This window comes from Lepisma saccharinum, chromosome 4 (assembly GCF_977018435.1).
Source record: "Lepisma saccharinum chromosome 4, izLepSacc3.1, whole genome shotgun sequence".
In the NCBI taxonomy this organism is placed as follows: Eukaryota; Metazoa; Arthropoda; class Insecta; order Zygentoma; family Lepismatidae; genus Lepisma; species Lepisma saccharinum.
Genome location: NC_139232.1, coordinates 79,985,624 through 80,011,520, shown reverse-complemented (window position 1 = coordinate 80,011,520; position 25,897 = coordinate 79,985,624). Strand labels below are relative to the sequence as shown.

Below are 25,897 nucleotides of genomic sequence, written 5' to 3'. Positions count from 1 at the left end.
CATTTATCTTCTTTAAGGCAAGGGTTGTTACATTTGTAACAACTATCTAGGTGCAGACATATTCATATCTTTCCACATACTTAATATGCTATTCAAAAGGATGTTTATCAAGGAAACAACTTCAACAACCTTTGATGTTGCATGTGAATGGAATGAAGGCAACACACTTGTCTTGAGCTAATTGAAGTATGCCATCTGCACAGAACAGTGCATACTAACAGTTGGGCTGAAAAGTTCGTAGGCTAACATAGTAAAAAATATTTTTTTGGCAAAATTCGATTTTATTATTCAATATAGTTGCCTTTGAGGGCGATACAATGATTATAGCGGTCATACAATTTTTCGATGCCATTTTTATAGTACGATTTCTCTTTAGCCTCAAAATAGGCCTCAGTTTCGGCGATTACCTCTTCATCAGTGCTAAATTTCTTTCCAGCGAGCATTCTTTTAAGGTCTGCAAACAGGAAAAAGTCACTGGGGGCCAGATCTGGAGAATATGGTGGATGGGGAAGCAATTCGTAGTCTAATTCATATAATTTTGCCATAGTTTTCATTGATTTGTGACACGGTGCATTGTCTTGATGAAACAGCACTTTTTTCTTCTTCAAATGGGGCCGTTTTTTCGTGATTTCATCCTTTAAACGCTCCAACAACGCTATGTAATAATCTCAGCTATCTCGATCAACTTCACTTTACGATCATTTAAAATTATTTTGTGGACTTTTTTGATGTTTTCGTCGGTAACAGCCTCTTTGGGGCATCCACTGCGTGCTCATTTCGCCTCGTTTAAATTTAGCAAACCACTTCTTAACGGTTGATTTTCCTGGTGCAGTCCAAATAATGTTTATCAAGCCAAGCCTTGGCTTCAACAGTATTTTTTTCCGCCAAAAAGCAATGCTTTATTAACACACGAAATTATTTTTTATCCATTTTTTCACAATAACAAAAGCTGCTTCACTCACAATGCTATATCTCACGAACTAATTATCCGGCAGCTGTGAAATTTATACACGTATCTTTTGAAGGTTAGTACTAAGTAAAAATCACATGGATTTAATTCTAGTAACGCCATCTATGAGTCAGCCTACGAACTTTTCAGCCCAACTGTTACACTATGAGTTGATAATGAGGTTATTGAAAGGAAAGTTTGTACTGTGTGCGACCAATTTACATGTAGTTAAGACATGGATTGAGTTGATTTTTTTCTTTTTTGCTGCATCAAAGGAGTGAACACAATTCATTTATGCAGAGTATCTGATTGTCAGTGCTTATGATTGTCATAAACATAGGAGACATTCTGTGGTTTACGGTTCTTCAATCATGCTGAAAGACTGCTGCTGGCATAGTAACACTTGCAGGAATTTTGCAACATGGCATAATTGTAGCATTGACTATTGGATGAGTTGAAAACAATTTACATGCAGTTATTGGGGATACAATAACCTTTCTGCTGAAAAATTTGACTCTGGTGAATAAATATGCAAATGTATGTTTGTGATTTTTAAACTCTTGTGTTTTCTAATAAGGCACCAGTCTGAACCCTTATTGCATGTGGAATATGAGTAAAATATGGGTTTTTGTTACAGACTCAAACTAAAGAAGCAGACGTCCCTTCACTTCGTGTGTATGAGGAAGCAGGTGACTCAACAGAAGAGGAACCTATTGAAGATGAAGAGGAAGATGCTGCAGGTATTGTTTCCTTACTTTAACATGTGTTCGTAAATATATAAAAATGAAGTTATTTTGTTTGTGTGTGTCAATTTAAATGACAGAGGAAGACATCATATTCTTAAAGTGGTTACAAATATTGAATTGAACCTGGCCTGTAAACATTGTGGTGCATATCAGTGAATACAGCTCAAACTTATTTAATATTGTGAAAGCTTTGGAACTATTCAAGCTACAAACGAAAATTAGGTGTGTTGAAAGAATTCTAGCCGAGCATGTTATTTTGTGTCAACTTTATCTTCAATCTGGACCTGGCAATTTTGACAGTGCTGACTTTTGTTACCACTGACTTTTACCGATGCCTGACGATGCCATGAAAATTTGAAAATCTCTATAGTTTGGTGAGTGTTTCCTATTTTCTTTATGGACGCACACACACACACCCACACACACGAGAAAAAAAGGAAAGGAACCAGAAAATAAAGAAAAGTGTCTTTTTATCTAATGCCTGTTGCTATCTTCTCCCACCATCTGGCTACACTGCAGAATAATGTCATCCGTTTTTCTTCTTTTGTTCTTTGTAAGTATCCCTTCATCAATTTCATAAATCACTCGTTCTCATCTTCACAATTAGCCAAAAGTGGCAGAAAAGTGAAGTAAAAATAAACAAACTGAATGACTCAATCAACCTATGCCTGCAAGTTCCATAATTTTTGAACACCAGTCTGTATTGATTACTCAGTAAGTATTATAAATACAAAGACTTACTCTGATATATTGACAGATTTATCATATATTTACTTTAGTATTAGTTTACTAAGATATAAATTTAAGTTATTCAAGAATGAGTAGGCAATGAAATATTGATTGTCAGGTTGTGATTAGTATCTATTGTGGTATGCTTGGAAAGATGGAGGAAGTGTAAGCGTTAGCATGAGCTAGAATGGTGTTAGTGCAAGATGTGGTAAGGGTGTTGTCGTAGAGAGGGGAATGATGGTAGTTTTGGAGGAAAAGGAAGAAAGAGAGTGGGGAGTTGAATTAGAGTCGGCAAGAAATGAGCATCCAGGAAACTAGAAGATCCTCACACATCCCAGGTAAATCATACCAACCTAGCATCTAAATGTCAACCTGTCTGTTGTTGTACAAGTTATTAGAAATGTGGGAATAAATGGGTATTTTATAATTCGACTACGTAAATTCGTAGGCGTTTGTTCGTTCCTTTTGCCAAGGATGAGCATCTGCCTATTTCATCCCCTATTAGTCGACATAATTACCTCTCGCAGCCCTTCCTTATTTCTAGGAAGACTATTCTATAGAGCATATGGCAGGAATATAGCAGATGCATCTCCAATTTGTTTTTCCACTTTCATTAAAACATAGTTAAACCTTATGAGAATCTTGCGGATAACGTTTTATTAGGGTCTAGGGTTTCTAATGATGGTCCTAAATGGACTAAGAAAAGACCTTAAGTGTGAGAATAAGAATGGGAAGAACAAGATGACTGATTTATCCACCCATTTCCAACATCCCTTAACATCACCCAAAATTCCCTCAACAACACATAAAATCTTTCAAAAAAGGTAATTTTTGCTCTAAATTTACATTTACACCCCCGTAAGTATTAACTACTATCCTTCCCCGAATGGGACATTTTGGATAAACCCCTGCACAACCACTCTGGTCTAGTCGATAGGGTGTCTGACTGACATGCAAGAGACCCGGGTTTGATTCCTGGTGGGAGAGAACTGGGATTTTTTCCACCTGTTCAAGCAGCTCCGGTGCCCATCCAGCATCGTATGAAGTGGGCACCTGCAGGAAACTCTGCAAGGTAAAGGTGGCCAGGGACATCGTGCTGATCATATCACCCTCACCTTTGGCTGTGATCAAGAATGTGTGAGTACCCTAACTCCACACCCCCTATATGCCTTCATGACGTGGTGCAAAGCACAGGGGAGCACTTTACTTTTTCTTTTGTTCCTGCATAAAGTGGCTCTGGAGCTTACCCAGCCTCAAATCAATGGGTACCTGGGGGCAACCCTGGTGGCCAGAGCATAGTGCTGATCACATCACCTCCAAAATGGCAGAGATCGGGAATGTCTGGGGCCCTACCCCCACATTCCCTAACTGTGCCTTTATGGCATGGAACTATATGCACAGGGAACTTTACCTTTCCCTTATTCCTGCATGGGCATATACAGAGGCAGCAATGATCAGACAAATGAAGATCAAAATAAGTAGAAGAGAATACACCAAAGATTAGAATATGTAATGACAGAGAGAAGACGGGAAAATGATAGATATACGTAGAACATTATATTGGTTTTATTTTAATGTGTGACACTTTGTTTCTCATTCAGGGTGCAGTGCAGAGGATAAAGAAAGGGAGATAGTCTGTCAAGCTTTGAGAGAGATTGCTGCTAATGTAGGGTATGCATGTATAAGTTTATCTTATTATTAAAGTTCTCTGTTACTAAGTAATAGTAAGTGGTTTCACAGGATGGCTACTCACCGGGAATCAGGGATGTTGTTAAGGGGGGGGGGCATGGGGCACTGGCCCCCGCAAACGTCCACGTGGCCCCGGCAAATGTTTCTGTATTTTACTGGAAATATTATTTGATGCAAATATTGCAAAACTGTTCTTCAGTAAATTTTGCTTACAGTTTGAAACACTGCTCTTAAATTTCCTGCTTCATGAATGCCAAAGCAAGACTTGTCTTTCTAATCCGCATTTTTCTACTTCTTGCCTGTCGAAAACAGATGCAACGCAGGAGCTGCCACTAATGATTTTATTACCCATCCTGTTAAGAGAACTTGGAGGTCTCTTGAAAATGCCTGCCAGGTCAAAATTCAGACAGATTGACTGGTAAGCGGTGACAGATGTCCCTCCTTCCGAAGCTCTTTGGAAACAATTTTCATTCTTGTCTCAGATTACAAAGACAGTCATAGTGAGGTGCGTGTGATTGATATAAGTTACGAGATAAAACTTCAGGGGGAGGGGATTGCCGCTAACACATGTTCATAATGAAGAATAAAACCACCTCAAGGAAGAAAACAGGGTATGTAGTAAATTATTAACAATAATGTACATACTTTAGATACATGAGCTTTTAAAATTCTGCATGATTTTCTTCATTTCCAGAGGCAAATGTAGCAGTTTCAGTTGCAGCATAAGTGGCAAAGTTGTAACTACGATTTAGACATACAAATATAATTAATCCTAAGTTATGTAGCGAATAATAGGTACATAAGATATAGAGAAACAAATTACTTATGAAGTGCTTCCTGTTTTGATTTGTATAATTACTCAAGAAAGATGGCGGAGTGGTTAGCACATCACGATATAATGCCAGGGGTCCTGGGTTCGAATCCTGGCCTGGGCATGGATGTTTGTGAGTGTCCATTCATCAGTTTCATCATACATCACTCATTCTCATCGATGCAAATTAGCCAAAAGTGGCACAAAAAGCAAAGTAAAATAAAGCAAATCAATCAATCATTACTCACGTAAGCGGAAATCTTCTTCCCGTGCGACAGTGTACTCAACTTGTACAATTTGGAGAAAACTTTTTCTCATTCTATTTCTAGGTTGGTTATTTTTCGTTGCTTTTCTATCTCAAGGGTTAATCAGTGAGGATGAATGATGAACTGAAGAAATGGTGATAGGACAAGCATGATATACCCATGCCTGACCAGAGTTAGAGCCTGGGGCATCGGGTTTCATAGTGTATTAGGCTTACATGTCGGAAGCAGAATCCTTTGTAAAAACTGTAAAGTGGGCTGAAGGAAAGTACCAACGCAGGGTGCATAAAAACCCACGTTCCGCTCACATATAAAAATAAAATTAGCCATTAGCTGTGCGAAATCTGTTACATCCAGTGCCATCAAATATTTACTTCTGCAATCACAAACAAGATTATTTTTTAAGAAATTAGACCATAAATGTATGTAAAATTTGTTATCCAACGTCATCATTCTTGAAGTCCTCAACCAGTTGGAAAACAGACAGGGACCTTCCCGAAGTGTAGTGGGTAATGCGATCACCTCAAAGTAAAAGGTGCTAGGTTCAATTCTGGTATAAATGATATACATGAGATGCCTAGCAGAGGATTTATTGGAGTTATATTCCCATAAAACAGATTCATCACCGCATTTGAAACCCTAGTATGGAAGTGCCAGGGTGAAAGAGAGAGGAAGGGAAGTCTGTAGTTCTGGTGTTTCAGTTACCTTGGCGCAAGTACACACCTCTCAAGGCTTATGTTGGCGTGTATGTTACATTGTGAAAACTGAAATAACAGGCAACATCCATTTCTAGTCAAATTCTACTGTCAAAACCAATATGGTTATTAATATTGTGCAATGATTACTTATTTTTACACACACACATACACGTGTGCTTGCGGTATCACAGTAAACAACCAATATTATTTAAAATAGGGAGTGGTGTTTACAGAGGGCACTCAAGTATCAACTTTTCTTCCATGTAGTACACCGTGGACTGCATTGTTTCAGATTAATGAGGCTTCGATATGTGGACCCACAGCCAGTGTAATCCAATGACAGGTTCTGTTTTCTCTTGTCCATGTTCCTTCGTGATTGTCCTTTCATCTTATCACCATTCGTCCTCAATGCCGCAATTAAAGCCAGAGGTTTTGAGAACTAGATATTATCATAGGAAAAAAAGGGGAGGATAACAATGAAGCAAAAGCAGTAAATGTATCCACAATTTCCCTGCAATATGCTTATATTCACATTTCTTCTTCTTCTTTTTTTTTTAATAAAGCATTTTTCCTATAATCAATTTCATCTACCTACTATTCATCATATTCGTTGCAATTAACCGAATGTAAATAAATTGACATAAAAATAAGAAAAATACAATAAAATACCAAAAAAATCAAGTCAATACTTGTGGGATCAAGCGCCTACATGTATCCAGCATTTTGGATGCCTATTTGTCTGCCGTTTTAAAAGTTTTTAGCATCTAATTTTGCACCCCTGCTTATTACTCTAAGAAAGAACAGCACTATGTGCTTTGTAGCACCATGCGGTAGTATCCCCCATTTTTTCACCTCTTTCTCAACTTTTTACATTTATCGGTTTTTCTCAAATTTCAGTTTTTCTCATTTGGACAAACACAAATACCCATGTCTTACCTGGGACTCGAACCTGGAACCCCTGGCATCGCAGCGTGCTGTGCTAATCACTCCGCCATGGAGGTCGACATCACTGAGCTATCAGGGAGGCCAGTAATTGGGGTTAGCTTGCTTGATTGATTTGAATTATTTTACTTAGCTTTTCTGCTACTTTCCTTGGGCTGGTTTACTCTTTTTTGTTGGAAACATGTCCACTCCTGAAATAGAGATGTGCAGTTATTTTTATTTTTTCTTCTTCAGAGCACTTTCCTTTGAGTTCAACTTCTGCCTACGGTTGCAGATTATGCTATACCTTGCAACGATACTTCACACTGAATATATATTGTACGCGAAGGATGAGCAGACTAACACAATTTTAGAATTAAATTGCAAGTCCTCAGCGCTCAATTGGTTTTCATAATGTTATTATACTTACATTGCAAGAATTAAGCAACGCAACTCAACTTCCAAAATATTATTTAACTTTATAACATTTGATATAAACTTATTTTCGATTTTTAACACAAGACATTTTTAAGTCAATCTTCTTACATATAACAAAAACGAATCGAAATCAACAACTTAAAACAAATATCGACATTGATACAGCGTTCTTAATCTCAATAGTTCCCTGTTAATTTTATAAACTTGTATGCAATATAAATCAAGTAAATATTAGTTATTTGTGAATGTAGAAGACAGTCACATAGTCCCCCCACTCTCTATAGAAAACTACTCGAGGGATCAAACATTTTATGATCACCCTGTATGTTATCTAAAGTGTGCAGATCACAAGGAGTTTTCTCAAGACATAAAAATTATGGGTCAAATTATGAGGCATATATAATTCACACACACGTGGAACAATACTTAGTAGTAGCCTTGCGGAACCCAATCTCCTTGTTGGCTAAACTACTTAATATAAATAAAATACAATATGTACAGTCATAACACGACTCTTCAGTACATTAATTATTGAATTATTACACATCCAATAAACACCTTACCTCCAATTATTATTTGATCCCAATATATAACTTCATTAATATTGATTTGCTTGAACATGCCCGGTCCTTGCATAACATTTAGATATACATACGACAAGCTTACTAATAAATACTATTACTCGTGAAAGTAACACATTTCATAACTATCATGACTGACTTCACACATCTTTCTACAGATCACAGTGAAATTAATTCACCTTTGATTTCTACAATAACATTATTAACTTCAATTAATTATATTTCAAACACTGTCAATAACTATCATTTCTTTCCCTCATAACAGTTAAAACATTTCAAACTATAGACATTCTGTAATGTATCACCTTTCGTGTACAAGGGCAAAATTTTCTCAACACTTAACTGGAATGATTCATAATTTGCATAATGCCATATACAAAGCATTTATTAGTAACTTATAAATTTAATTGAGATTATTCACAGCAGTTTTTAATTATGCTTGCATTCCTGACAGCATACTTTGATTTAATTGTCTCTCCCTTGTATCAAATGACACTGCATTTTCATTCAGCCCATTACTTAAAGTAACATTACTGTTAGGGGAAACAAATGGTCGTTCACAGGGCTGACGACAATTAGAACATAAATTTACATTACTGTCGAAAACTGTACTATGGTTCGGTGAATTAGGAAAACAAGCCACATTAGGATCCGAATTTGACCTCGTTTGTAGATATCCTTGCCTTGTATTAGAACGTCTATCATTCTGTGGTGTCGCACTGTCTCGTCGAAATTGGGTGTTGTTATAACTTCTGTTATTTGCATTTAAGTTTCTTCTAAAGAACTGTTGATTGTCATAATTATTTTGATTCCTTCTTCTGAATGTAAAGTCCTGACGCCGATCAGAATTGTTATTTACATTTTGCCCTCTATTATACGAGCTACCACCCGCTGTAGAACCAGAATTAGAATCTCTATTGTTGCGAGAAAACTGTCCATTATTCCTTTGATTAGGATTTTGCTCGCTGTTCCTTGGTTGCGTGTTAACTGTCTGAACTTTGTACTTTTGCTTATCTCTGAAATCTGACGCATTTGAATCCTTAGTAAACCTGGATGTTCTCACTTCAAAATCACTAGGCAAATCACACTTCTTACTAGATCTGGTCTTTATCAAATCCAGTCTCTTCAGTAAATTAATAACGTCGTCAACCTTAGTTAAGCCAGCACCTAATATCGTCTGTGCCGTAATCGATGGAAACTGATTAATCAAAATGTCTATGACTTCTGCATCTTTAGGACGCTCTACCAAATTATAATATGTTGAATAAGGACGAGTGGCAAACGCCTCCATGCTCATACCGCTATTTTGATCATACTTTCTGTTCCTCAATTCTGACAACTGAGCCTGCGTCAATGAGTATGAAGTGTACTGGTTGAGAAACTCATGTACAAAATGTTTATAAGTCATAAAGGAATCCACGTGCGTATTGTACCATCCCTCGGCTGGCCCTTGAAAACAATTCCGAATACATTCCAATCTCTGAACGTTTGGAATCTGAAGCAAATCCAAATGTGAAGTTAAGGTTTTAATAAACTTCCTTTGGCTAGATTTCTCTGGATTTCCATAAAATTTAGGCAACATATTCAACTCATTCAACCGTAGATACTTTCGTGGTTGTTCCTTAGAAGTAGATGGTTTATTTGTATCAGAATCAATGATAGTAGCGTGCCTATGGTGCTTCGTGTTGTAATTAGGTTTAAATCGTTTGCCAGAAGTTCCTTGCGAATTGTATCTAGTTTTGTTTACTTCAGACATATCAGAGTCTATATTGCTAGATTCTGAAGCATTATTTGCTGGATCAACATGACTAACATGTGAAGTTTTATGAGGCTTCTTTAATCGAGAATTTCGCACATTAACTGGTGAAGTAGGAGCTGACAAATTAGATTTAGGATTTCCTGTAGATTTGCGTTTTCCTGACATATGCAATGGAAAAGATTCATTTTCTGAAGCACTGTAAGATGACAAGGATAAAGATACAGGATGCTCTGGATTACGTGATATTTCAGTAATGTTGCCATTGTTCCCTGCAGCTTTATGGATTGTTGAAGTATTAGTCATCAGTAGTTTAGCTGTTACATCACTTAATCGTGCTTCACAGATCTCAACACGTTGAATTAAACCTTCATTATTACTTTCCCTAATCTGGCTGATAACATTCCACTGCTCGTTTACCTGCAAACCCAATCCAGCAACACTATCTTCTAACTTACGAATGCTGTTGGTATTCGCTTCACCAGATATATTCAACTGTTGGAAATTTTCATCCAACACTTTAACGTGTCCCTTTATTTGATCATTTGCTGTTTTGCAAGCTTCAGCAACCTGCCCAATCTCCATCCGGAGTGAGTTGCCCAACTCCTTAACAGTGTTGTTCATATTTTCAATACACTTCACCGTTCTGTCTTCAAGTTCTGCAAACTGCTCTTTCTGAGATTTCTCATGCTCTGACAATTGCTCTCTCTGAGATTTCTCCAGCTCTGACAACTGCTCTCTCTAAGATTTCTCATGCTCTGACAACTGCTCTTTCAACTGCTCTCTCTGAGATTTCTCCAGCTCTGACAACTGCTCTCTCTGAGATTTCTCAAGCTCTGACAACTGCTCTTTCTGAGATGACAACTGCTCTTTCTGAGATGAAAACTGCTCTTTCTGAGATTTTTCAAGCTCAGACAACTTTTGCCTTACGCTGTCATTTGATTCCTTCAATTCCCGAAACATGACCAATAATTGAGCATTAAAATCTGAAGTACCCGTAGGTAATGGCACGATAGGAACATTCTTCGTTGTCATTGCACTAATTTGTATTCACGACAACAGAACGAAAATATGAAGTACATAAAGGAAGGGACACTAATAAGTCTAAAATTTATAATTCTTCAGTGTAACCAAATTTCCCCTTACTGGCCACCAATTTCTTGCAACGATACTTCACACTGAATATATATTGTACGCGAAGGATGAGCAGACTAACACAATTTTAGAATTAAATTGCAAGTCCTCAGCGCTCAATTGGTTTTCATAATGTTATTATACTTACATTGCAAGAATTAAGCAACGCAACTCAACTTCCAAAATATTATTTCACTTTATAACATTTGATATAAACTTATTTTCGATTTTTAACACAAGACATTTTTAAGTCAATCTTCTTACATATAACAAAACCGAATCTTCTTCTTCTTCTTCTTCTTCATGCCCCTCACCGCTTGAATGGTAGCAGTCTTGGGCAACGGTCTGAGAACATTGAGGGCTAAAAGTTCGCGCACTAATATAAACAGCACAATATAGTTTTACACTTCACTTCACTGGCACTATAATACTGTAATGATGAGGGATGGAATCAAAAGCGGAGTTCGCACTGTCGGGCAAATCCATAGAGAATCCACATAGTAGAGGGGGAAGGAGATGAAAGTAGAGTGGGCAAGGAGAAGGGAAAAGCAACCTTTTGTCGTATGAGTCTGTGGAGGAGTGCCTGACGTTGTGTGTTCCATAGCGGGCATTGGAAAAATAAATGGGTGGGGGTTTGTTTATGTTCTCCGCAGTTACAATTGGGAGTAGGAGTTTGGTGAATTCGTGCCAGATGCTCGTTTGTGGTCACGTGTCCCGTTCTAAGGCGTAGGATACAGGTGATCACTTCTCGAGGCATTTTTAAATGATGAAACCGGGGTCGAATAGGGGGTTTATCATAGAACCATTTTTAAGTAGTGGTTATTACCACTGCGTCATGAACCCAATTTTCCCACTGAGAGTGAATTTTTTTTTTTGACCCGTGGGAGAAGATCAGTATAGGCAAGTCGGATAGGAGAGGGGATAGGAACGTCCACAGCTGTTTTGGCATAATGATCCACGAGGTCTTGATGAGGATTAAGATTGCTATGCGCTTTGACATAGGTAAACTGTACGCGTTGGGCTTTGTTTTGGAGGTGAAAATACTCTTGTAATATTAAGGTGGGAAAGAGTTGCAACCGATAAGCATCCTTACCACAACGAGCGATCGTGAATAATACGCTGAGGGCATCTGTGAGAATTAAAGTTTGCGTGTATTGTGCTTCACGAGCATGGATCAAGGCCTGATAAATGGCATAGCACTCTGCCGAGTAAATGGACGCTTCTGACGATAAGGAAAATTGTCGTACAACATTGTATTGAGGGACATAAAAGGCACATCCAACGCGGTCGGCATTTTTGGACCCGTCTGATAAAAGTATGGTCGGGCCAGAGTTCTTTGTAATATGCGTGTCGACCGAAATCAGTAAAGTTAATATTAGGGAGAGGGGCGGTGAGTATTGGTAAAGTGTATATCAAAGGGGATGTAAATGTAAAGCTGAGATGGTAGGCGTCGCGATCAATATTATAACAAGATAAAAAGAAAAGTCGAGGGCGAGAGCGATCGAGAGTTAGAGTTGCATTCAGTTGGCGTTGAATAGCGAATACGGTATTGAAGGGGTGAGGATGTCGTTCCCATGTTTTCAATATGTATTTCGTGGTTGAATATTGGTATCGGAGGGAGAGAGGCGGTTCAGTACTCTCTCCATAAACGCTCACATTGGGGCTAGATGCCATTAATCCAAGGCAAAGGCGGAGTGCCTGTCGTTGTAAGATATCCATTTTTTGGAGCCAGCGATCAGACATCCTGCCCAATACGGGCGCCGAATAGTCAAAAAGTGAGCGAAAGCAATTCTTATAAAATAATAGCATAATGGAGGGGTGGCCCCCCCCATTTGGTAGTGGCAAGTCCTTTCAAAATGTTGATCAATTTTTTCCCTCTTGTGAGTAAATATCTAAGGTGTGGTTGCCAAGTTAATTTACGGTCGAAATGAATACCTAAGTATTTACAGGTTTGGACCACCGGAATTTGATGTAAATGAGTTAATGTATTGGGATAGCGAGTAAGCATATACGGGTTGAAAATAATAATCTGTGATTTCTCCGGGGAAAATGATAAGCCGTGGAGCGCTAATTAATCGCGTAATTGAATGATAAATTTGCGTAGGTCTAAGATGCCTCGAGTGGCATCTGATGTGCTATTGTAAAAACAAAAATCGTCAGCATATTGAAGGATATGATGATTAGTATTGAGTGTTTGATGCAAATATTGTGTATATATATTGAAAAGAATTGGGCTGAGTGGGGAGCCTTGGGGGACACCACTCCGGATTAATCGTGGTCCCGTAACGTTATGGGGGAACCAAAAAACCAATATTCGTTCATGATATAAATGCCATATTAAGTGAGCTACCACCGGATGAATGTGAAGATTACCAAGAAGTTGGTATAATATGGGAATTTGGACCGAATCGTAGGCGTGAGCAACATCTATGAATAAACTGAAGCAGTATTGTCGCAAGATTTGGCTGTTCTGGAGTGCCACTGTAAGAGTACATATAGCGTCTTGGCTGCCAAGCCCGGTACGGAATCCCATTTGAGAGGGAGGAAAAAAATTTTGTTTCTCTAAATTCCAAGTTATTCGGTGTTGTAAAGTTTTTTCGAATAATTTAGCCATTACTGGTATAAGAACAATAGGTCGGTAAGACGTGGCATGGGGAGCTGGTTTAGTCGGTTTTAATATTGGAATGACAACATGTTGAGTCCAACCGCGCGGGATTTTACCCCTGCGATAAACAGAGTTGAAGATTGCCGTGAGGATATTAAGTCCTTGTTCTGGGAGGTGTTTGAGGGTGTCGTAAGTGATGCCATCATATCCTGGAGCAGTAGAGGGGGTATTCTCTAGGATATGTTGTAGTTCCGATATTGTAACAGCAGGGAAATCTGCTGTGAATGAAATGTTTGTCTGGGCTAAGGATGGGGGAGGTAGGGTAACCGTAGGAGGTGTGAGGAGATCCATAAATTCAGCTTCCCAGGCATTATTAATCGGTCGGGGGCGAGGAACATGGGGGTGTCGTAAAGAGTTGAATTTGCGCCAAATGACTCCGATGGGGAGAGTCACATCAAGGGACTGACAGAAAAGTTTCCATGCCAGTCGTTTGGCTTTGGTATATGTATTTTTTGCGATAGTCTGAATGTTGTGTAGTACTAGCCAGGTTTCGGGCGTGGGGTGTTTGGCATAAAGTTTTGTGAGTGCTTTTTTTCTGTTTTTGATGGCGGCACATTGAGTGTTCCACCAATGAATCTTGGGAAATCGGTCGATGGTAAAAAATTTTTGGCGAGTGCCGCTCCGATCAAGAGCTAACGTAATCATGTGGAGGAATTGGGTATATGTCAGAGTCCGGTAGGAGGGTATACTAGTATCCGTATAATATAATTTAAGAAAATAAGATCGGAAGGTGGTCCAGTTAATAGAGTTACGTGTCCATCGACGGACAGGAATGTCAGTCACGCCTGTATTCGAGAAATTATTCGGTAAACAAAGAAAGATCGGAGTGTGATCACTCCCTCGTAAGTCAAAATCATTGATCCAATTGATATGAGAGAAAAGGTTAGGGGATACTAATGTGAGATCGATACTGGTCGGGCGGGAACCATTGTGTGGATAGTGGGTGGGGGTACCGTCATTCATAATAATAAAATCATTCTCATTGATCCAGTTTTCAATGGTGTAACCTAATCGATCTGTCAGGACATTGCCCCACAGCTGGTGATGGCTGTTAAAATCACCGGTTATTAAATAGGGTCCTGGGAGTAAAGTAATAAGTTCATTGAGGGTGGATAACGGGATGGTCTGCGAAAAGTGGTGGGGAGGAATATAAAGGGATATGAGTGTGAATAAGTGATGATGGAATTGAATGCGTACAGCAACAATTTCTACGTTATAATAGTGAATCAAAGGAAGAGAAGGGGGGAGAGAAAGAAGAGAGTGTGGAATATTTTCATGTACGTAGATAGCAACACCTCGTTGTGTTGGGGGGAAAGGAGGACCGTAGGAGATAAAATGTGGTAATCTGTAATTCTCATATCGTGTGCCTTTCACCTCTTGTAGGCTCAGAATGTGGGGTTTATAATCCGCCAGAAGTCGCTGTAATTCACATTTTCTGGCCGAAAAACTGCGGACGTTCCATTGAAAAATGACAGGAAATAACATGGGGGAGGAAAGAGAGAGAGAACAAAAAGAACACAGGAAGGCGGTCTATACCGGGACATTCTAACGGCCCGATATAATAGAAAGTAAATGTGTCGTAAGATCTTGAATTTTGCGAATTAATTGTTCTTGTTCTGTGAAGTCGTGAATTTTAATAGCCGAATTCCAAAGGTGTGGGATAAGGTCCAGGAGAGAGTGGTATAGGGATTGGTGATCGCTAGATAATGTCTGATAGTCAGAACTACTGCGATGGACGTCTTGAGACTGGAGACTTGTTCCTGGCATAGCGTTTTTTAGCGGAAGCTGAGGGTTCCGCGGCCGTGGAGATACCGGGGGAATTGCCCGATTTCCTACGGGTAAGGAAGGACAAATGTCATCCTTTCCTATCGATTGAGAGGGGTGGGTCACCACATTTCTGTCGTTATCAGTGTCCGAACTGGAACTGGAGGCATGCCGACGATCCAAGTGTTCAGCACCTGGACGCCTAGTCTTTGTTATCAAACGTCTGTGTGGCCGATGGCGGGGTCTGGAAAATTGGGTGTGGTTGGCGAGACCCACCGAGGTGTGGGTGACACTGGGGCCGTCTTCCGGGTGTAAGGGACTTGGTTCTTCTGTTGTCAACGCTGTGAATGGATTTTCCCAAGCGCTACTGAGTGGCCCAAGTTGACTAGGAGTCGTATGGAGTTTGCTGGGTTTGAGGGGTGGAAAGTCCCGTTTATTATAAATCGGGTTGAGGATCGCTTCCCTGGAAGGAGGGGCCAAATATGTTCCCAAAATTTTTTGTCTTGCGTCATGGTAGGATAAATTTTCCATGGCCATTTTATTTTGGATTTGTGATTCCTGGCGCCAAATTTCACAGGTGCCAAAAACGAATCGAAATCAACAACTTAAAACAAATATCGACATTGATACAGCGTTCTTAATCTCAATAGTTCCCTGTTAATTTTATAAACTTGTATGCAATATAAATCAAGTAAATATTAGTTATTTGTGAATGTAGAAGACAGTCACAACCTGCCACAAAATTAGTTTGGTATTGAGAGCTGAAGGAACACACGTCACGGTGTTGCCATATCATGCAGTACGGTACGCAGTGCAGCCCTCTGACTCTGTGTTGGGGAAAACGTGTTATGAAAAGGAACAACAATGATGAAATGTGTTATTGTTTTTCGAGGAAAATGGAATAACAATGATGACAACAATGATGAATGTGTTATTGTTTTCTCTCTTCATTTCCATCTCCCTTACAACATGAACGAATTAATGAAACTAGCATTGTTTACAGGTTACTTTTTCAATCCATTCTGAAAATATTGAATATATACACTTTCAATAATCATTTCTTTCCGAAGTCTGCCCATCTTTCAATTATACCACAACTGAATTGCACAAAGTCTAGTTGGTGGGGTGTCTGACTTTCACGTGGGAGACCCATTGTGGTTTGTGGAACCTTTTCAAATATCCCGAGCGGCTCTGGGGTCGACTCAGCCCAAGTGAGTACCTGGGGCAAACCTGCGGTAAAGGCGGTTGGAGAACCACATCACCGCATCACCTCCATAATATGGTCTAGGTCAAGGTCGAGAATGTGTGGAGCCCTACCTCCACATCCCCAATGCCTCCATACTTTACTTTATTTTGAGTTCATTATTTTTTTTGTATGAGAATCCCACATATTTTATGACTGTCCTTAAAGATGTTTTCCCACCTTGAAAAAGTCCCGAATCTTTCAACGAAATGTGCAGTTTCCCAACAGTGGGATGATCTTTCCTCCTATAATAAGAGTAAATATGGCGACGAATAGCATCTTGATGAAAGGTATCTAAATTTGTCACGCATTTACTGATATTCCTCTTCTTTCCTGGGGTTTTCAGTTTTGAAGCCTAGCATATATTTATTTATTTATTTCTACCACATTATATTTTTCTTTCCCTATGGAAACAATAGTGTTCTTAGACACGCCGACAGCAGCAGCAGTCCTGTCCAGAACTTTATTTACAGAAATGATTGGACCCCATTGTTTTTCTCTTTGCTCAAATTATTTGCGCTCAGAACAAACCATCTCCCGCGTTTGTCCTTTGAGAAGAATTCCTTTTTCTTTTAGTGCATGGCCTCTTTGGTACATTGTCATCTCGAGTATTGCCTCCTGTGCTTGACGTTCTTCACACAAGCTCACGACACACTCAAGCAGAACACAGAAAATTATGTACAAAAAATAACACACTAAAACAGCACGCTATATACAACAAAGAATACTCTAAATACAATAAACACTAAACAAACGGACCGGTTAAAATATCACAGCAATGCAACAAACAAACACATCCTTTCCCAACATGAAATCTGATCACAGGAAGAATCACCCCATAAGCGGCAACACCGAGATAAACGTTTTCTGTTGCTAGGTAACCAGGGCTTGGATGAAGCACTGGGAAGATTTTGATTGGCTCGCATGCCAGCAACTCACCCTCCCGCAGTGACGTAGACCCGATTTCTCCACGTGCTTCACCAGCATCAATACCAAACTAATTTTGCGGCAGGTATAGGTTTAGCACCATTATGCTAAGATTGGCATCACCTGTTTACAAGTGCGGGAGTGTTTCTCTGACGTCAAGATGGAACGGCCTTCCAAGTATCTCATACTTTCTCCCTTAAAAGTGGTAGCGTCGCTGCTTGTAATCAAGGGTTCCCGGGTTAGATACCCGGCAGAGCCACATATAGTGGTTTGGATCCTAATTTAAATTGTAGGTCCAGTCCCGATTAACCTTACTGTGCATAAAATGGACTTAAAACGCCAACTCAATCAAGCAAACCCCCATTAAAATTAGCCACGATTGTTATTTTTTTTTAGAGTGTATTATCCACTTTTACAATTCTAACCCCCCACAAAAACATCCTGTGTACACTGGGGAGTGGTGCACATGTGTATATGAGACTTGATTTTAATTTAACAACATCTGTCTCTTATTTTCACTCTCTCATATAAATATATATGTATGTATGGTATATACAGGGCTCGAAAAATCCCGGTTGCCAGGTCCCGACTAAAAATTTCAGCTTGGTGACTGTGATCTCTTGCTGTAATATTGCTGTTTTTTAAGTTTCAATGTACGAAACTTTGAAAATTCTAAGTTCAAATTGCAGTACAGAGTAAGCTAGCAAGTGATTTTTTTTATCAACGTTGTGAACATTCCATAGAATCAGTAACAATTTCTTACTCTTCCACCCCAACCCTCCACTTCACACTTTCTCACATGATTTAGCGATTTTTTGAATACGGTGATGCTCAGCTTCTTATATATTGATTGATTTGCTTTATTTTACTTCCCTTTTTGTGCCACTTTTGGATTTGCGAAGATGGATGATATGACGAAATTGATGAACAAACACTCAAAAACATCCAAGCCCAGTCCAGGATTCGATACCAGGACCCCTAGCATCGTAGCGCGATGTGCCAATCGCCACAGGGCCTGGCTCAGCTTCTTATAGTATCCACAATTGCTAGTAGGAGGTTTGCTGGCGCCTGATTTTCAGAGCTGGCGACTAGCTCTGAAGAAGATTTTTCGAGCACTGTGTATATACATACATAATATACATAATGTTTGTTGTTATATTTCTTAATGGTTTCATAGAGATATTTCTGACGTTTGGGCCCCCACCCCCTAAACTGACCAACCTAGCTACATTCCTGCCGAGAATTCCTAGAATTCTGCATTAATTATTGGCTCCGGGAATTATGTGTGAATTTTTTTTCGTAGACGTGAAAAACGTGCAACTTTTATTAATCCAAATCTCATTGAATTTATAAATGCCCTGAGGCAAATTTTTTAGTTAATCTTTATTTTTTATCGAGGAAGGAAAAGAAAGCTGCATGGAAAATTAAACATTATCTCTGAATTTGTTTACTTTGTTCACGTCCTTTGCAGAACGATCTATCTGACAGATGAAGATTACTGCAAGATAAGGTATCTTCTAGTTGATCAGTTAAATTTGAGTTTGAAATTCTTATTCAATTAACAACTTTTCGTAGATTGGTACACTCCATGCGTTACATTTGTGACTTGTATTTGTAGATGTATTTCCAGTCTGAGTATGTGAAATTGCAAATTTAAACTCTGCACCTTAAATTTAATATTTCAAATATTAGGGCTATACCGTTTAGTTAAATTCAATTAGAATTTTTGAATACATTGAAATCACACAGACCCTTTATATTGTTACTACTATAAATGTGTGTGTGTGGGGGGGGGGGGAGGTTGTTGTACGTAAGGTTCAAATAGAGAAAACATCTGCTTGTACCTTCGAATTTTCAGAAAGTTCAGCTTGAAAACCTGGAATTATACTTGAATTTTATCATGTTTCAGCATCTCACACAGTTTGTCTCTCCCAAGATTTCAAGATTTGACCTCAGAGATGCAAACATGCAAAAATTGCTATTTTTGTTTCTTAATACGTCTGGCCTCATACAAACTTTATTTTATTTTGTGCTACTCTCGTTTTTTTCTTCCACTGTACATGTTTGTGTACAAACACTGTCTGTGCTTTTGCTTTGTGCTAGTCTTTTGTTTCTTTCCATAGACTTGTTTTGACTCCATGATTGCAACTTCAGAGGAAACTTTTCTGCAAGAACAACACCCCTAAGAATGTAGCAAATAATTGGACACATTTTCCACATTCATCCTAACTTCGGAGAAGAATAAAACCCCAGAAAAGTGTGTGTTACGAAAATGGGAAAAGAAGTGACACACATGGCAATACAAGAAGTGTGGAGTTCTTCTCCATCCTCTGAGGCTCCCTGATGGTGCAGTGTCAAAGACCTTGCAATCAAGCAGTTCCAGGTTCTATACCCAGTGGAGGCACATAGTGGTTTGGATCCCACTTTAAACTGTAGGTCCAGTCCCAAGTAGCCTATCTGTGCATAAAAGTGGAATTAAAACAAAACTCAAACAAACATACCTCTTTGTATGTACATCAGTTGACTTAACCTTACCTGACCAAATATTAGTGGAAAATAATAGAACATCGTTAACAGCATTCATTACTTGCTTCCCCCACTCCTCACCTTAGTAGGATTGACACATCTTACATTGTTGCAACTGCAATTTATATATTTCCGATTTTGAAATACTAATAATCAAATAAAGCTTGTATGAAATTATATTGTCATGCTAATTGTAATGTGCAAATAAATATAAGAGTAATTTGTTTTTTCCACTCTACAGGGAGGCCTTTGAACCATATTTGGATATTTGTTTCAATGAAGTGTTTGACTTGGTTAATTATTACCAGGAAGATGTACAGAAAGCTGCACTAGGCACCCTTACACAGCTTTGCATAAATTTATCCCAAATTAACACTCCAGAAGGAAAGAAGTGTAAGTATTGCAAATATATCTATATACATATTAAAATGTTGCTTAGCTCCTTCTGAAAAAAATCCTGGATGCATGCATTTGTGTGTGTGTGTGTGTGTGTGTGTGTGTATCAGTGTTTGGAAGTAACTCAGTTACAAGTAACAGTTACTTTTTAATGTAACTGTAACTAATTACTTTTAAAAGCAAGTAACTGTAACAGAGTTACTTTTCTCCAATAGAAGTAATGTTTCAACACTTACTTTTACAGTTACTTTACGACACTTAAATTGATATGTAAATTATTGGCTATCTCCAGGTGAGCCGCTGCTCCTCGTCTTTTAATAGAGGGAGAGGGCATGGACTTCGATTCCACACAAAGTTATATAGTGCAGAGTAGTTCATTCACTATAATATGTCAAAATTTTACACTTTTAACACTGGGGGAGGGGGTCTTGCTCCTCTTCCTTTCTGTACCTCACCATGCCAATAATGAAAACTAATATTAATGTGTTATTTCTTTGTATAAGAAGTCCATTCATCAGTTCTTTAAACATGCAAAGTTCTCGATTACTCTTTTGTTGAAGTCAGGAATTTTACTAACAAGTTTCTTTTCAATGGATAGCATGGCCAATGCATTTAATCTCTTCTCCTTCATGGTGTTACGGATAAAAGTTTTAATCCGCTTTAGCATAGAGAAACACCTTTCTGATTCCACAGTGTTCATGGGAGTGGTTACAGTAACACGTAACAGCTTCACAATTTCAGTGTATACCCCTTTTAAGTTGTTATGAAGGAAGAACTGAAGGAGGGAGGTTGCTCCACCACTGATTCTGAAATCTTTTCTCGTATACAATGTAGTTACTTCAGTTTTCAGCATTGGCTTATTTAGAAAGGGGTATGCATCAACAGCATCATTTAGCTCACATTCAGGAAATTTTAGAGCATATGTCTCAAACTTATTTGAGCTAAAACGTGTTGAAGCCACAAGATGCTCTGTGAATGAGAAGCGTTCACGGGCTTGCATTGTTATGGTATCGCAAACTTGTAGAGATGCCACTAGCTTCTCTGTTGCTGAGTTCGATTCATGCTGACGTTTTGGATCACTTCCTTCCTCGGATGAACGTTCTCTTCCGGATATGCCATTTCTCACGTCCGTGACTTCATTTTCGAATTTGTTTATAGCAGCATGCACTTGTACTGTGTCCGTGTTCGTTTTCTGAACTTCGACGTACAAGTGGTCAACATGCAGCATGATTTTGTGAAACGGTGATAGCCAATACATAAAGGCGTCGTTTTTCAATTGATAACATAAACCAGCTGCCTCTCGGATTGTCACACCATCTAATTCGGTACTCTGGTCTATTTTTTCAAGACATTCTATAATTTCCGTCCTGTATTCAAATATTGTGTTCACCGGTCTGCTATTGAAATTCCACTGTGTAGGAATTGCCCTGGGCAACCACTTTGATGCAACTGATTCTAAAGCAGCAATTCTCTGAGGTGACCTTGAAAAGAATGATTCAAAGCCAGTAAGATGCATGAAGAATGTCCTGACCCCACTTATATGCAGAGTAGCCTGTTGCACGGTGAGATCTAATTGATGGGCATAGCAATGAATAAAATATGCATATTCATAAGGCTTCCTAATAAGTGTTTGAACACCTGAATGTTGCCCACTCATTACAGCTGCCCCATCGAAGCACTGAGCAATTAATTTATATGGCTTATCTTTTAAGAACTTTACCTATTTTGGATAACAATATTTCTGCAATATCGTTTGCTCTGGCACGAGCAGGATTAAAAAATCCCCAGAATCGTTCATAAACTTTTCCAGATCTCTCATAGCGGAAAATGAGAACAAGTTGTAGCTGTGAAGAAGAATCTGTAGTTTCATCAGCCTGAATTGAAACAAAATGAGTATTTTCTCTCTGAATGCTTATTTCTTCTCTGCATACTTCCAAAATGCAGTCCAAAATTTCATTTTTGCTTGAGGTTCCCTTAAATTACACTAGCAGACTCAAGATGTTCTTTAATGATGAATCAAGTTCGGCCGCAAAATTTACAAGGCCAAGAAATATTCCTCTGTTAAGTTAATCTGCAGATTCATCATGACCTCTCAATGCACACCCATACACCACAAACTTTAATGCAGTCTATAACAGTTGATAGAATTTTCCTATTCTTGTCAACCATATCATTGTGCCATTTCACTGCTATTCGATATGAAGGGCCTCCCCGATAGCACAGTGGTAGCATCGTTGCCTTGTAATCTAGGGGTCCCGGGTTTAATACCCGGTGGAGGCACATAGTGGTTCGGATTCCACTATAAACTGTAGGTCGAGTCCCGATTAGCCTTACTGTGCACAAAGTGGACTTAAAACACCAAATCAAACCAAACCAAACTATTCGATATGATCCAGTAATGCAAGATCCGTACATGCATTAATGTGCAATTTGGAAGATTCATGGCTCTTTATCTTTTCTGACAAATGTTTCATTTCATGTACGTGTCCAAGCAAAGTCGCCCCTAAACAAAATACAAGGAAAGCAAAATAAAGTGCTGCGTTTATCGCAACCACAAAGCCACACTTTTCATTGATACCAGTCCATGTTAAAATTTCGATTTACTTGCTTTCCCTTACATGTTGTTGAATGCTGAATTGAAATATTTGGTCGATGTGGTCCTAGTTGCTTTATCTGCAGTTTCTCTTCCATTGTCAATGAATTGAAAAGCGTAGATATTAAAGTTTCTACATGATTCAATGTCATTTTAACATGGACTAGCGTCGCTAAATGTCTTCCAAAATAATGAAAAGAAATATTCTATATTCACCAAGTATCCACTAATATCAATAACTAACTAGGAAGATGATGCAGCGTTAAGTTCAGTTACAACCTTTACATTGGCCATGTACCCCCAAAATAGTTTGTTTATACTTACAGAGATAATCTGCATGTCAAGTTGTCTGGAACACAGACAAAATCACACAAATAAATACACACGTACAGTAACTACGAGGGAGAATCAAATGAAAACCGCAATTAATTTTTTCCCACTATTTTAATGCAGGGATAATGTTTGATTGTACATTATTTTTCTATATAGTCCCCTCCCAGTTCAATGCACTTACGCCATCGGATAGGTAGTGCTTCAATACTGCGTGAGAAAAATTCTTTCGGTTGACTGTGTAGCCACTCGTGTACTGCCGATTGGACGTCTTGATCAGACTTGAACCTCTGCCCTGCAAGGTGCTCCTTTAATGGACGAAAGATGTAGAAATCAGATGGTGCCAAATCTGGTGAGTATGGCAGATGTGGTAGGCACTTGAAGCGTAGGTCATCGATGGTTTTCATGGTTGCACGAGCAGAATGAGGATGGGCATTATCATGTTGAAGCAAAACACCTGCACTCAGCAATCCCCTTCGCTTTGTGCATATCGCTGGCCTCAAATGGTTCTTGAGAAGGTCGGTGTAGGTGGCACTAGTCACTGTCATACGTGGGGGCATGTAGTAAGTGTTCCAGAATAGGACCTTTCTTATCCCAGAATAAAGTCAACATGATTTTCCCTGCAGAGGGCTGGCTGCGAAACTTCTTTGGTTTCGGCGAAGACGGATGTTGCCATTCCTTGCTTGCACGTTTCGTCTCCGGTTGCAAATGTGCACCCAACTTTCATCAACAGTGACAATGTGATGCTAGAAAATCCTCACCCTCCTCTTCATAACGCCTCAGCAGCTCTTGACATGCGTCAACCCGATGGACTTTAAGTTCCTGCATCAGCTGTCGAGGAACCCACCTGGCGGACACTTTTCTGTAGCGGAGTTCGTCATGCACTATGTGTTGTACTGAACCGAAGCTCATATTCAGAAAGGAAGCCATTTCAGCCAGGGTGACATGCCGGTTTTCCTGAATAAGATGATCTGCCGCGGCTATGGACTCCTCTGTCACAACTCGCTAAGCCTGACATGGAGCATCAGTCAATAAAGTCGTACCTTCTGCAAATTTCTTGCACCAATCGTAGACTTGCCGCTGTGACAGACAGGCATCCCCATACTTCGCCTGCATTCTCCGATGAATATCAACCGGTTTCAAACCTTCACTCCATAAAAATCGAATAACTCCACGCTGTTCCTGTTTGGTGCAACTGCGTAGTGGTGCCGCCATCTTGAATCACGTGTTAGTCACATCCAACCCAACCTACCGGCACTGCTTCGTACTACCAGCTTGGAAAGATGTCAAGGACTGTGTCTGCAAATTTCCAAACGTCTAGAAAGAAAAAAATATTTTTAATGGCACTTTTGCAGTTTTCATTTGATTCTCCCTCGTATAAACTTTTCCACTCGCGAAAAACTAATTATTTCATAAGCGATAAATACACACACAGATGGAACGCAACACAAACTCACACACTAAGTCAAATCCAAATCCGTATACAATGGAAAGGAAGGAGAATCTTTTTGAAAACACAGAGGGACTTGTTTGTGCAATAAAAAGTGTTGTCAACTTTTCAAGTCACCGAAACATGCGCGAAGAAAAGCATTCGAGGGATATTTTTTTGTAGCTTATTGCTGCATCGTACTGAGGAAGGGGAAAGTACGAAGGCTGTAAGAACGAATGAAGTGCCTACCAAGAGTTGGAAACACTGAACGGTGAATGAGGGTTTACCGTCACTTGCCTATGCTGTAAATCTTTGTATCAGTCAGTGACGTCACGTCTCAGGGCAGAGCTGAGATCGGACTCTCTCCAACAGGATGGAGAAATATATTAACCTCACACAGGGTGCACACTGCACACCCTGTAAGTCTGGTTGCAGCAACGTAGGAATTGAGGGAAAAACAAGAATTTTAGTTATATACCGATCGTCTCTTCAAATGAACTTTTTATTTTAAATTGTTGTGGGACAGTGCTATAGTTGCCCTTTATCTAGCATCGCCACTGCAAAGAACAGATGAAGAGGAAAAGAGAAAGTTGTTCCTGTCGGAGGGCAGTGTAGGCTCCAGGTGCCAGGCATTTCATGGTGACAGATTTATCCTATCTTTCATCTTTCATTTGGTAGTCCTCAATTCCCAAGCGATATGTACACCTTGGAAGAGTGGTGGATTTCCCCGAAGCTGGAAGATAACCTTCTAGGAGGAGAATTCTTTCCTCTTGATGACAGTTTGCCATTGTCAGTTGTGTGCTGTGAAGTGTCTCTTGTTTCTGTAGTTTGTTCATCTGTGGCCTTATAATTTTCCTCCTTGTGTAAGCAGCATCTGATAGTTTTTCTTTGCTAGCATACCAGATTAAAATTAAAAGGGACATACTGCTATATTTCAGTGCTTTTACGAAAGACTGTACTGTTTCTATGAACACAACTGAAGGAGCTAGCAAGTATGCATGTGAATGGAAAACAATGTAATTGTTTCTACGTGATTTAGTATATCTCAATCCCTGATAATTTAAAAATGGAAATAACAAATATTTCTGGTTAGAATTTGCTTACTTACGATTATTCAGCATCTCTAGAAATTTTGAAAAAGTAATATATTTTGTTAAGTGCTATTCGGTTAAGATGAAAATGAGAAGCCAATTTCCTGAAATGACAGACATGACAGATCTTTACTTTGGATGCAATAATAATAATAATAATAATAATATAATAATAAAAATACTATTGTTATTGACACAACAGTGAACTACAATACTCA

The 25,897-nt window shown here is 39.1% G+C and overlaps 1 protein-coding gene across 2 annotated transcripts in view; it reads left to right on the top strand.

Moving 5' to 3' along the window:
* The window catches only part of LOC145987228 (importin-4-like), a 94,170-nt gene that overhangs the window by 39,184 nt on the left and 29,089 nt on the right, over positions 1 to 25,897 (top strand). For both annotated transcript variants that reach the window (XM_083121745.1, XM_083121746.1), the window contains exons 12-14: positions 1,587 to 1,689; positions 4,026 to 4,095; positions 20,082 to 20,233. In XM_083121745.1, the coding sequence (XP_082977871.1) occupies positions 1,587 to 1,689; positions 4,026 to 4,095; positions 20,082 to 20,233 (325 nt within the window). The remainder of the gene's footprint in view (positions 1 to 1,586; positions 1,690 to 4,025; positions 4,096 to 20,081; positions 20,234 to 25,897) is intronic.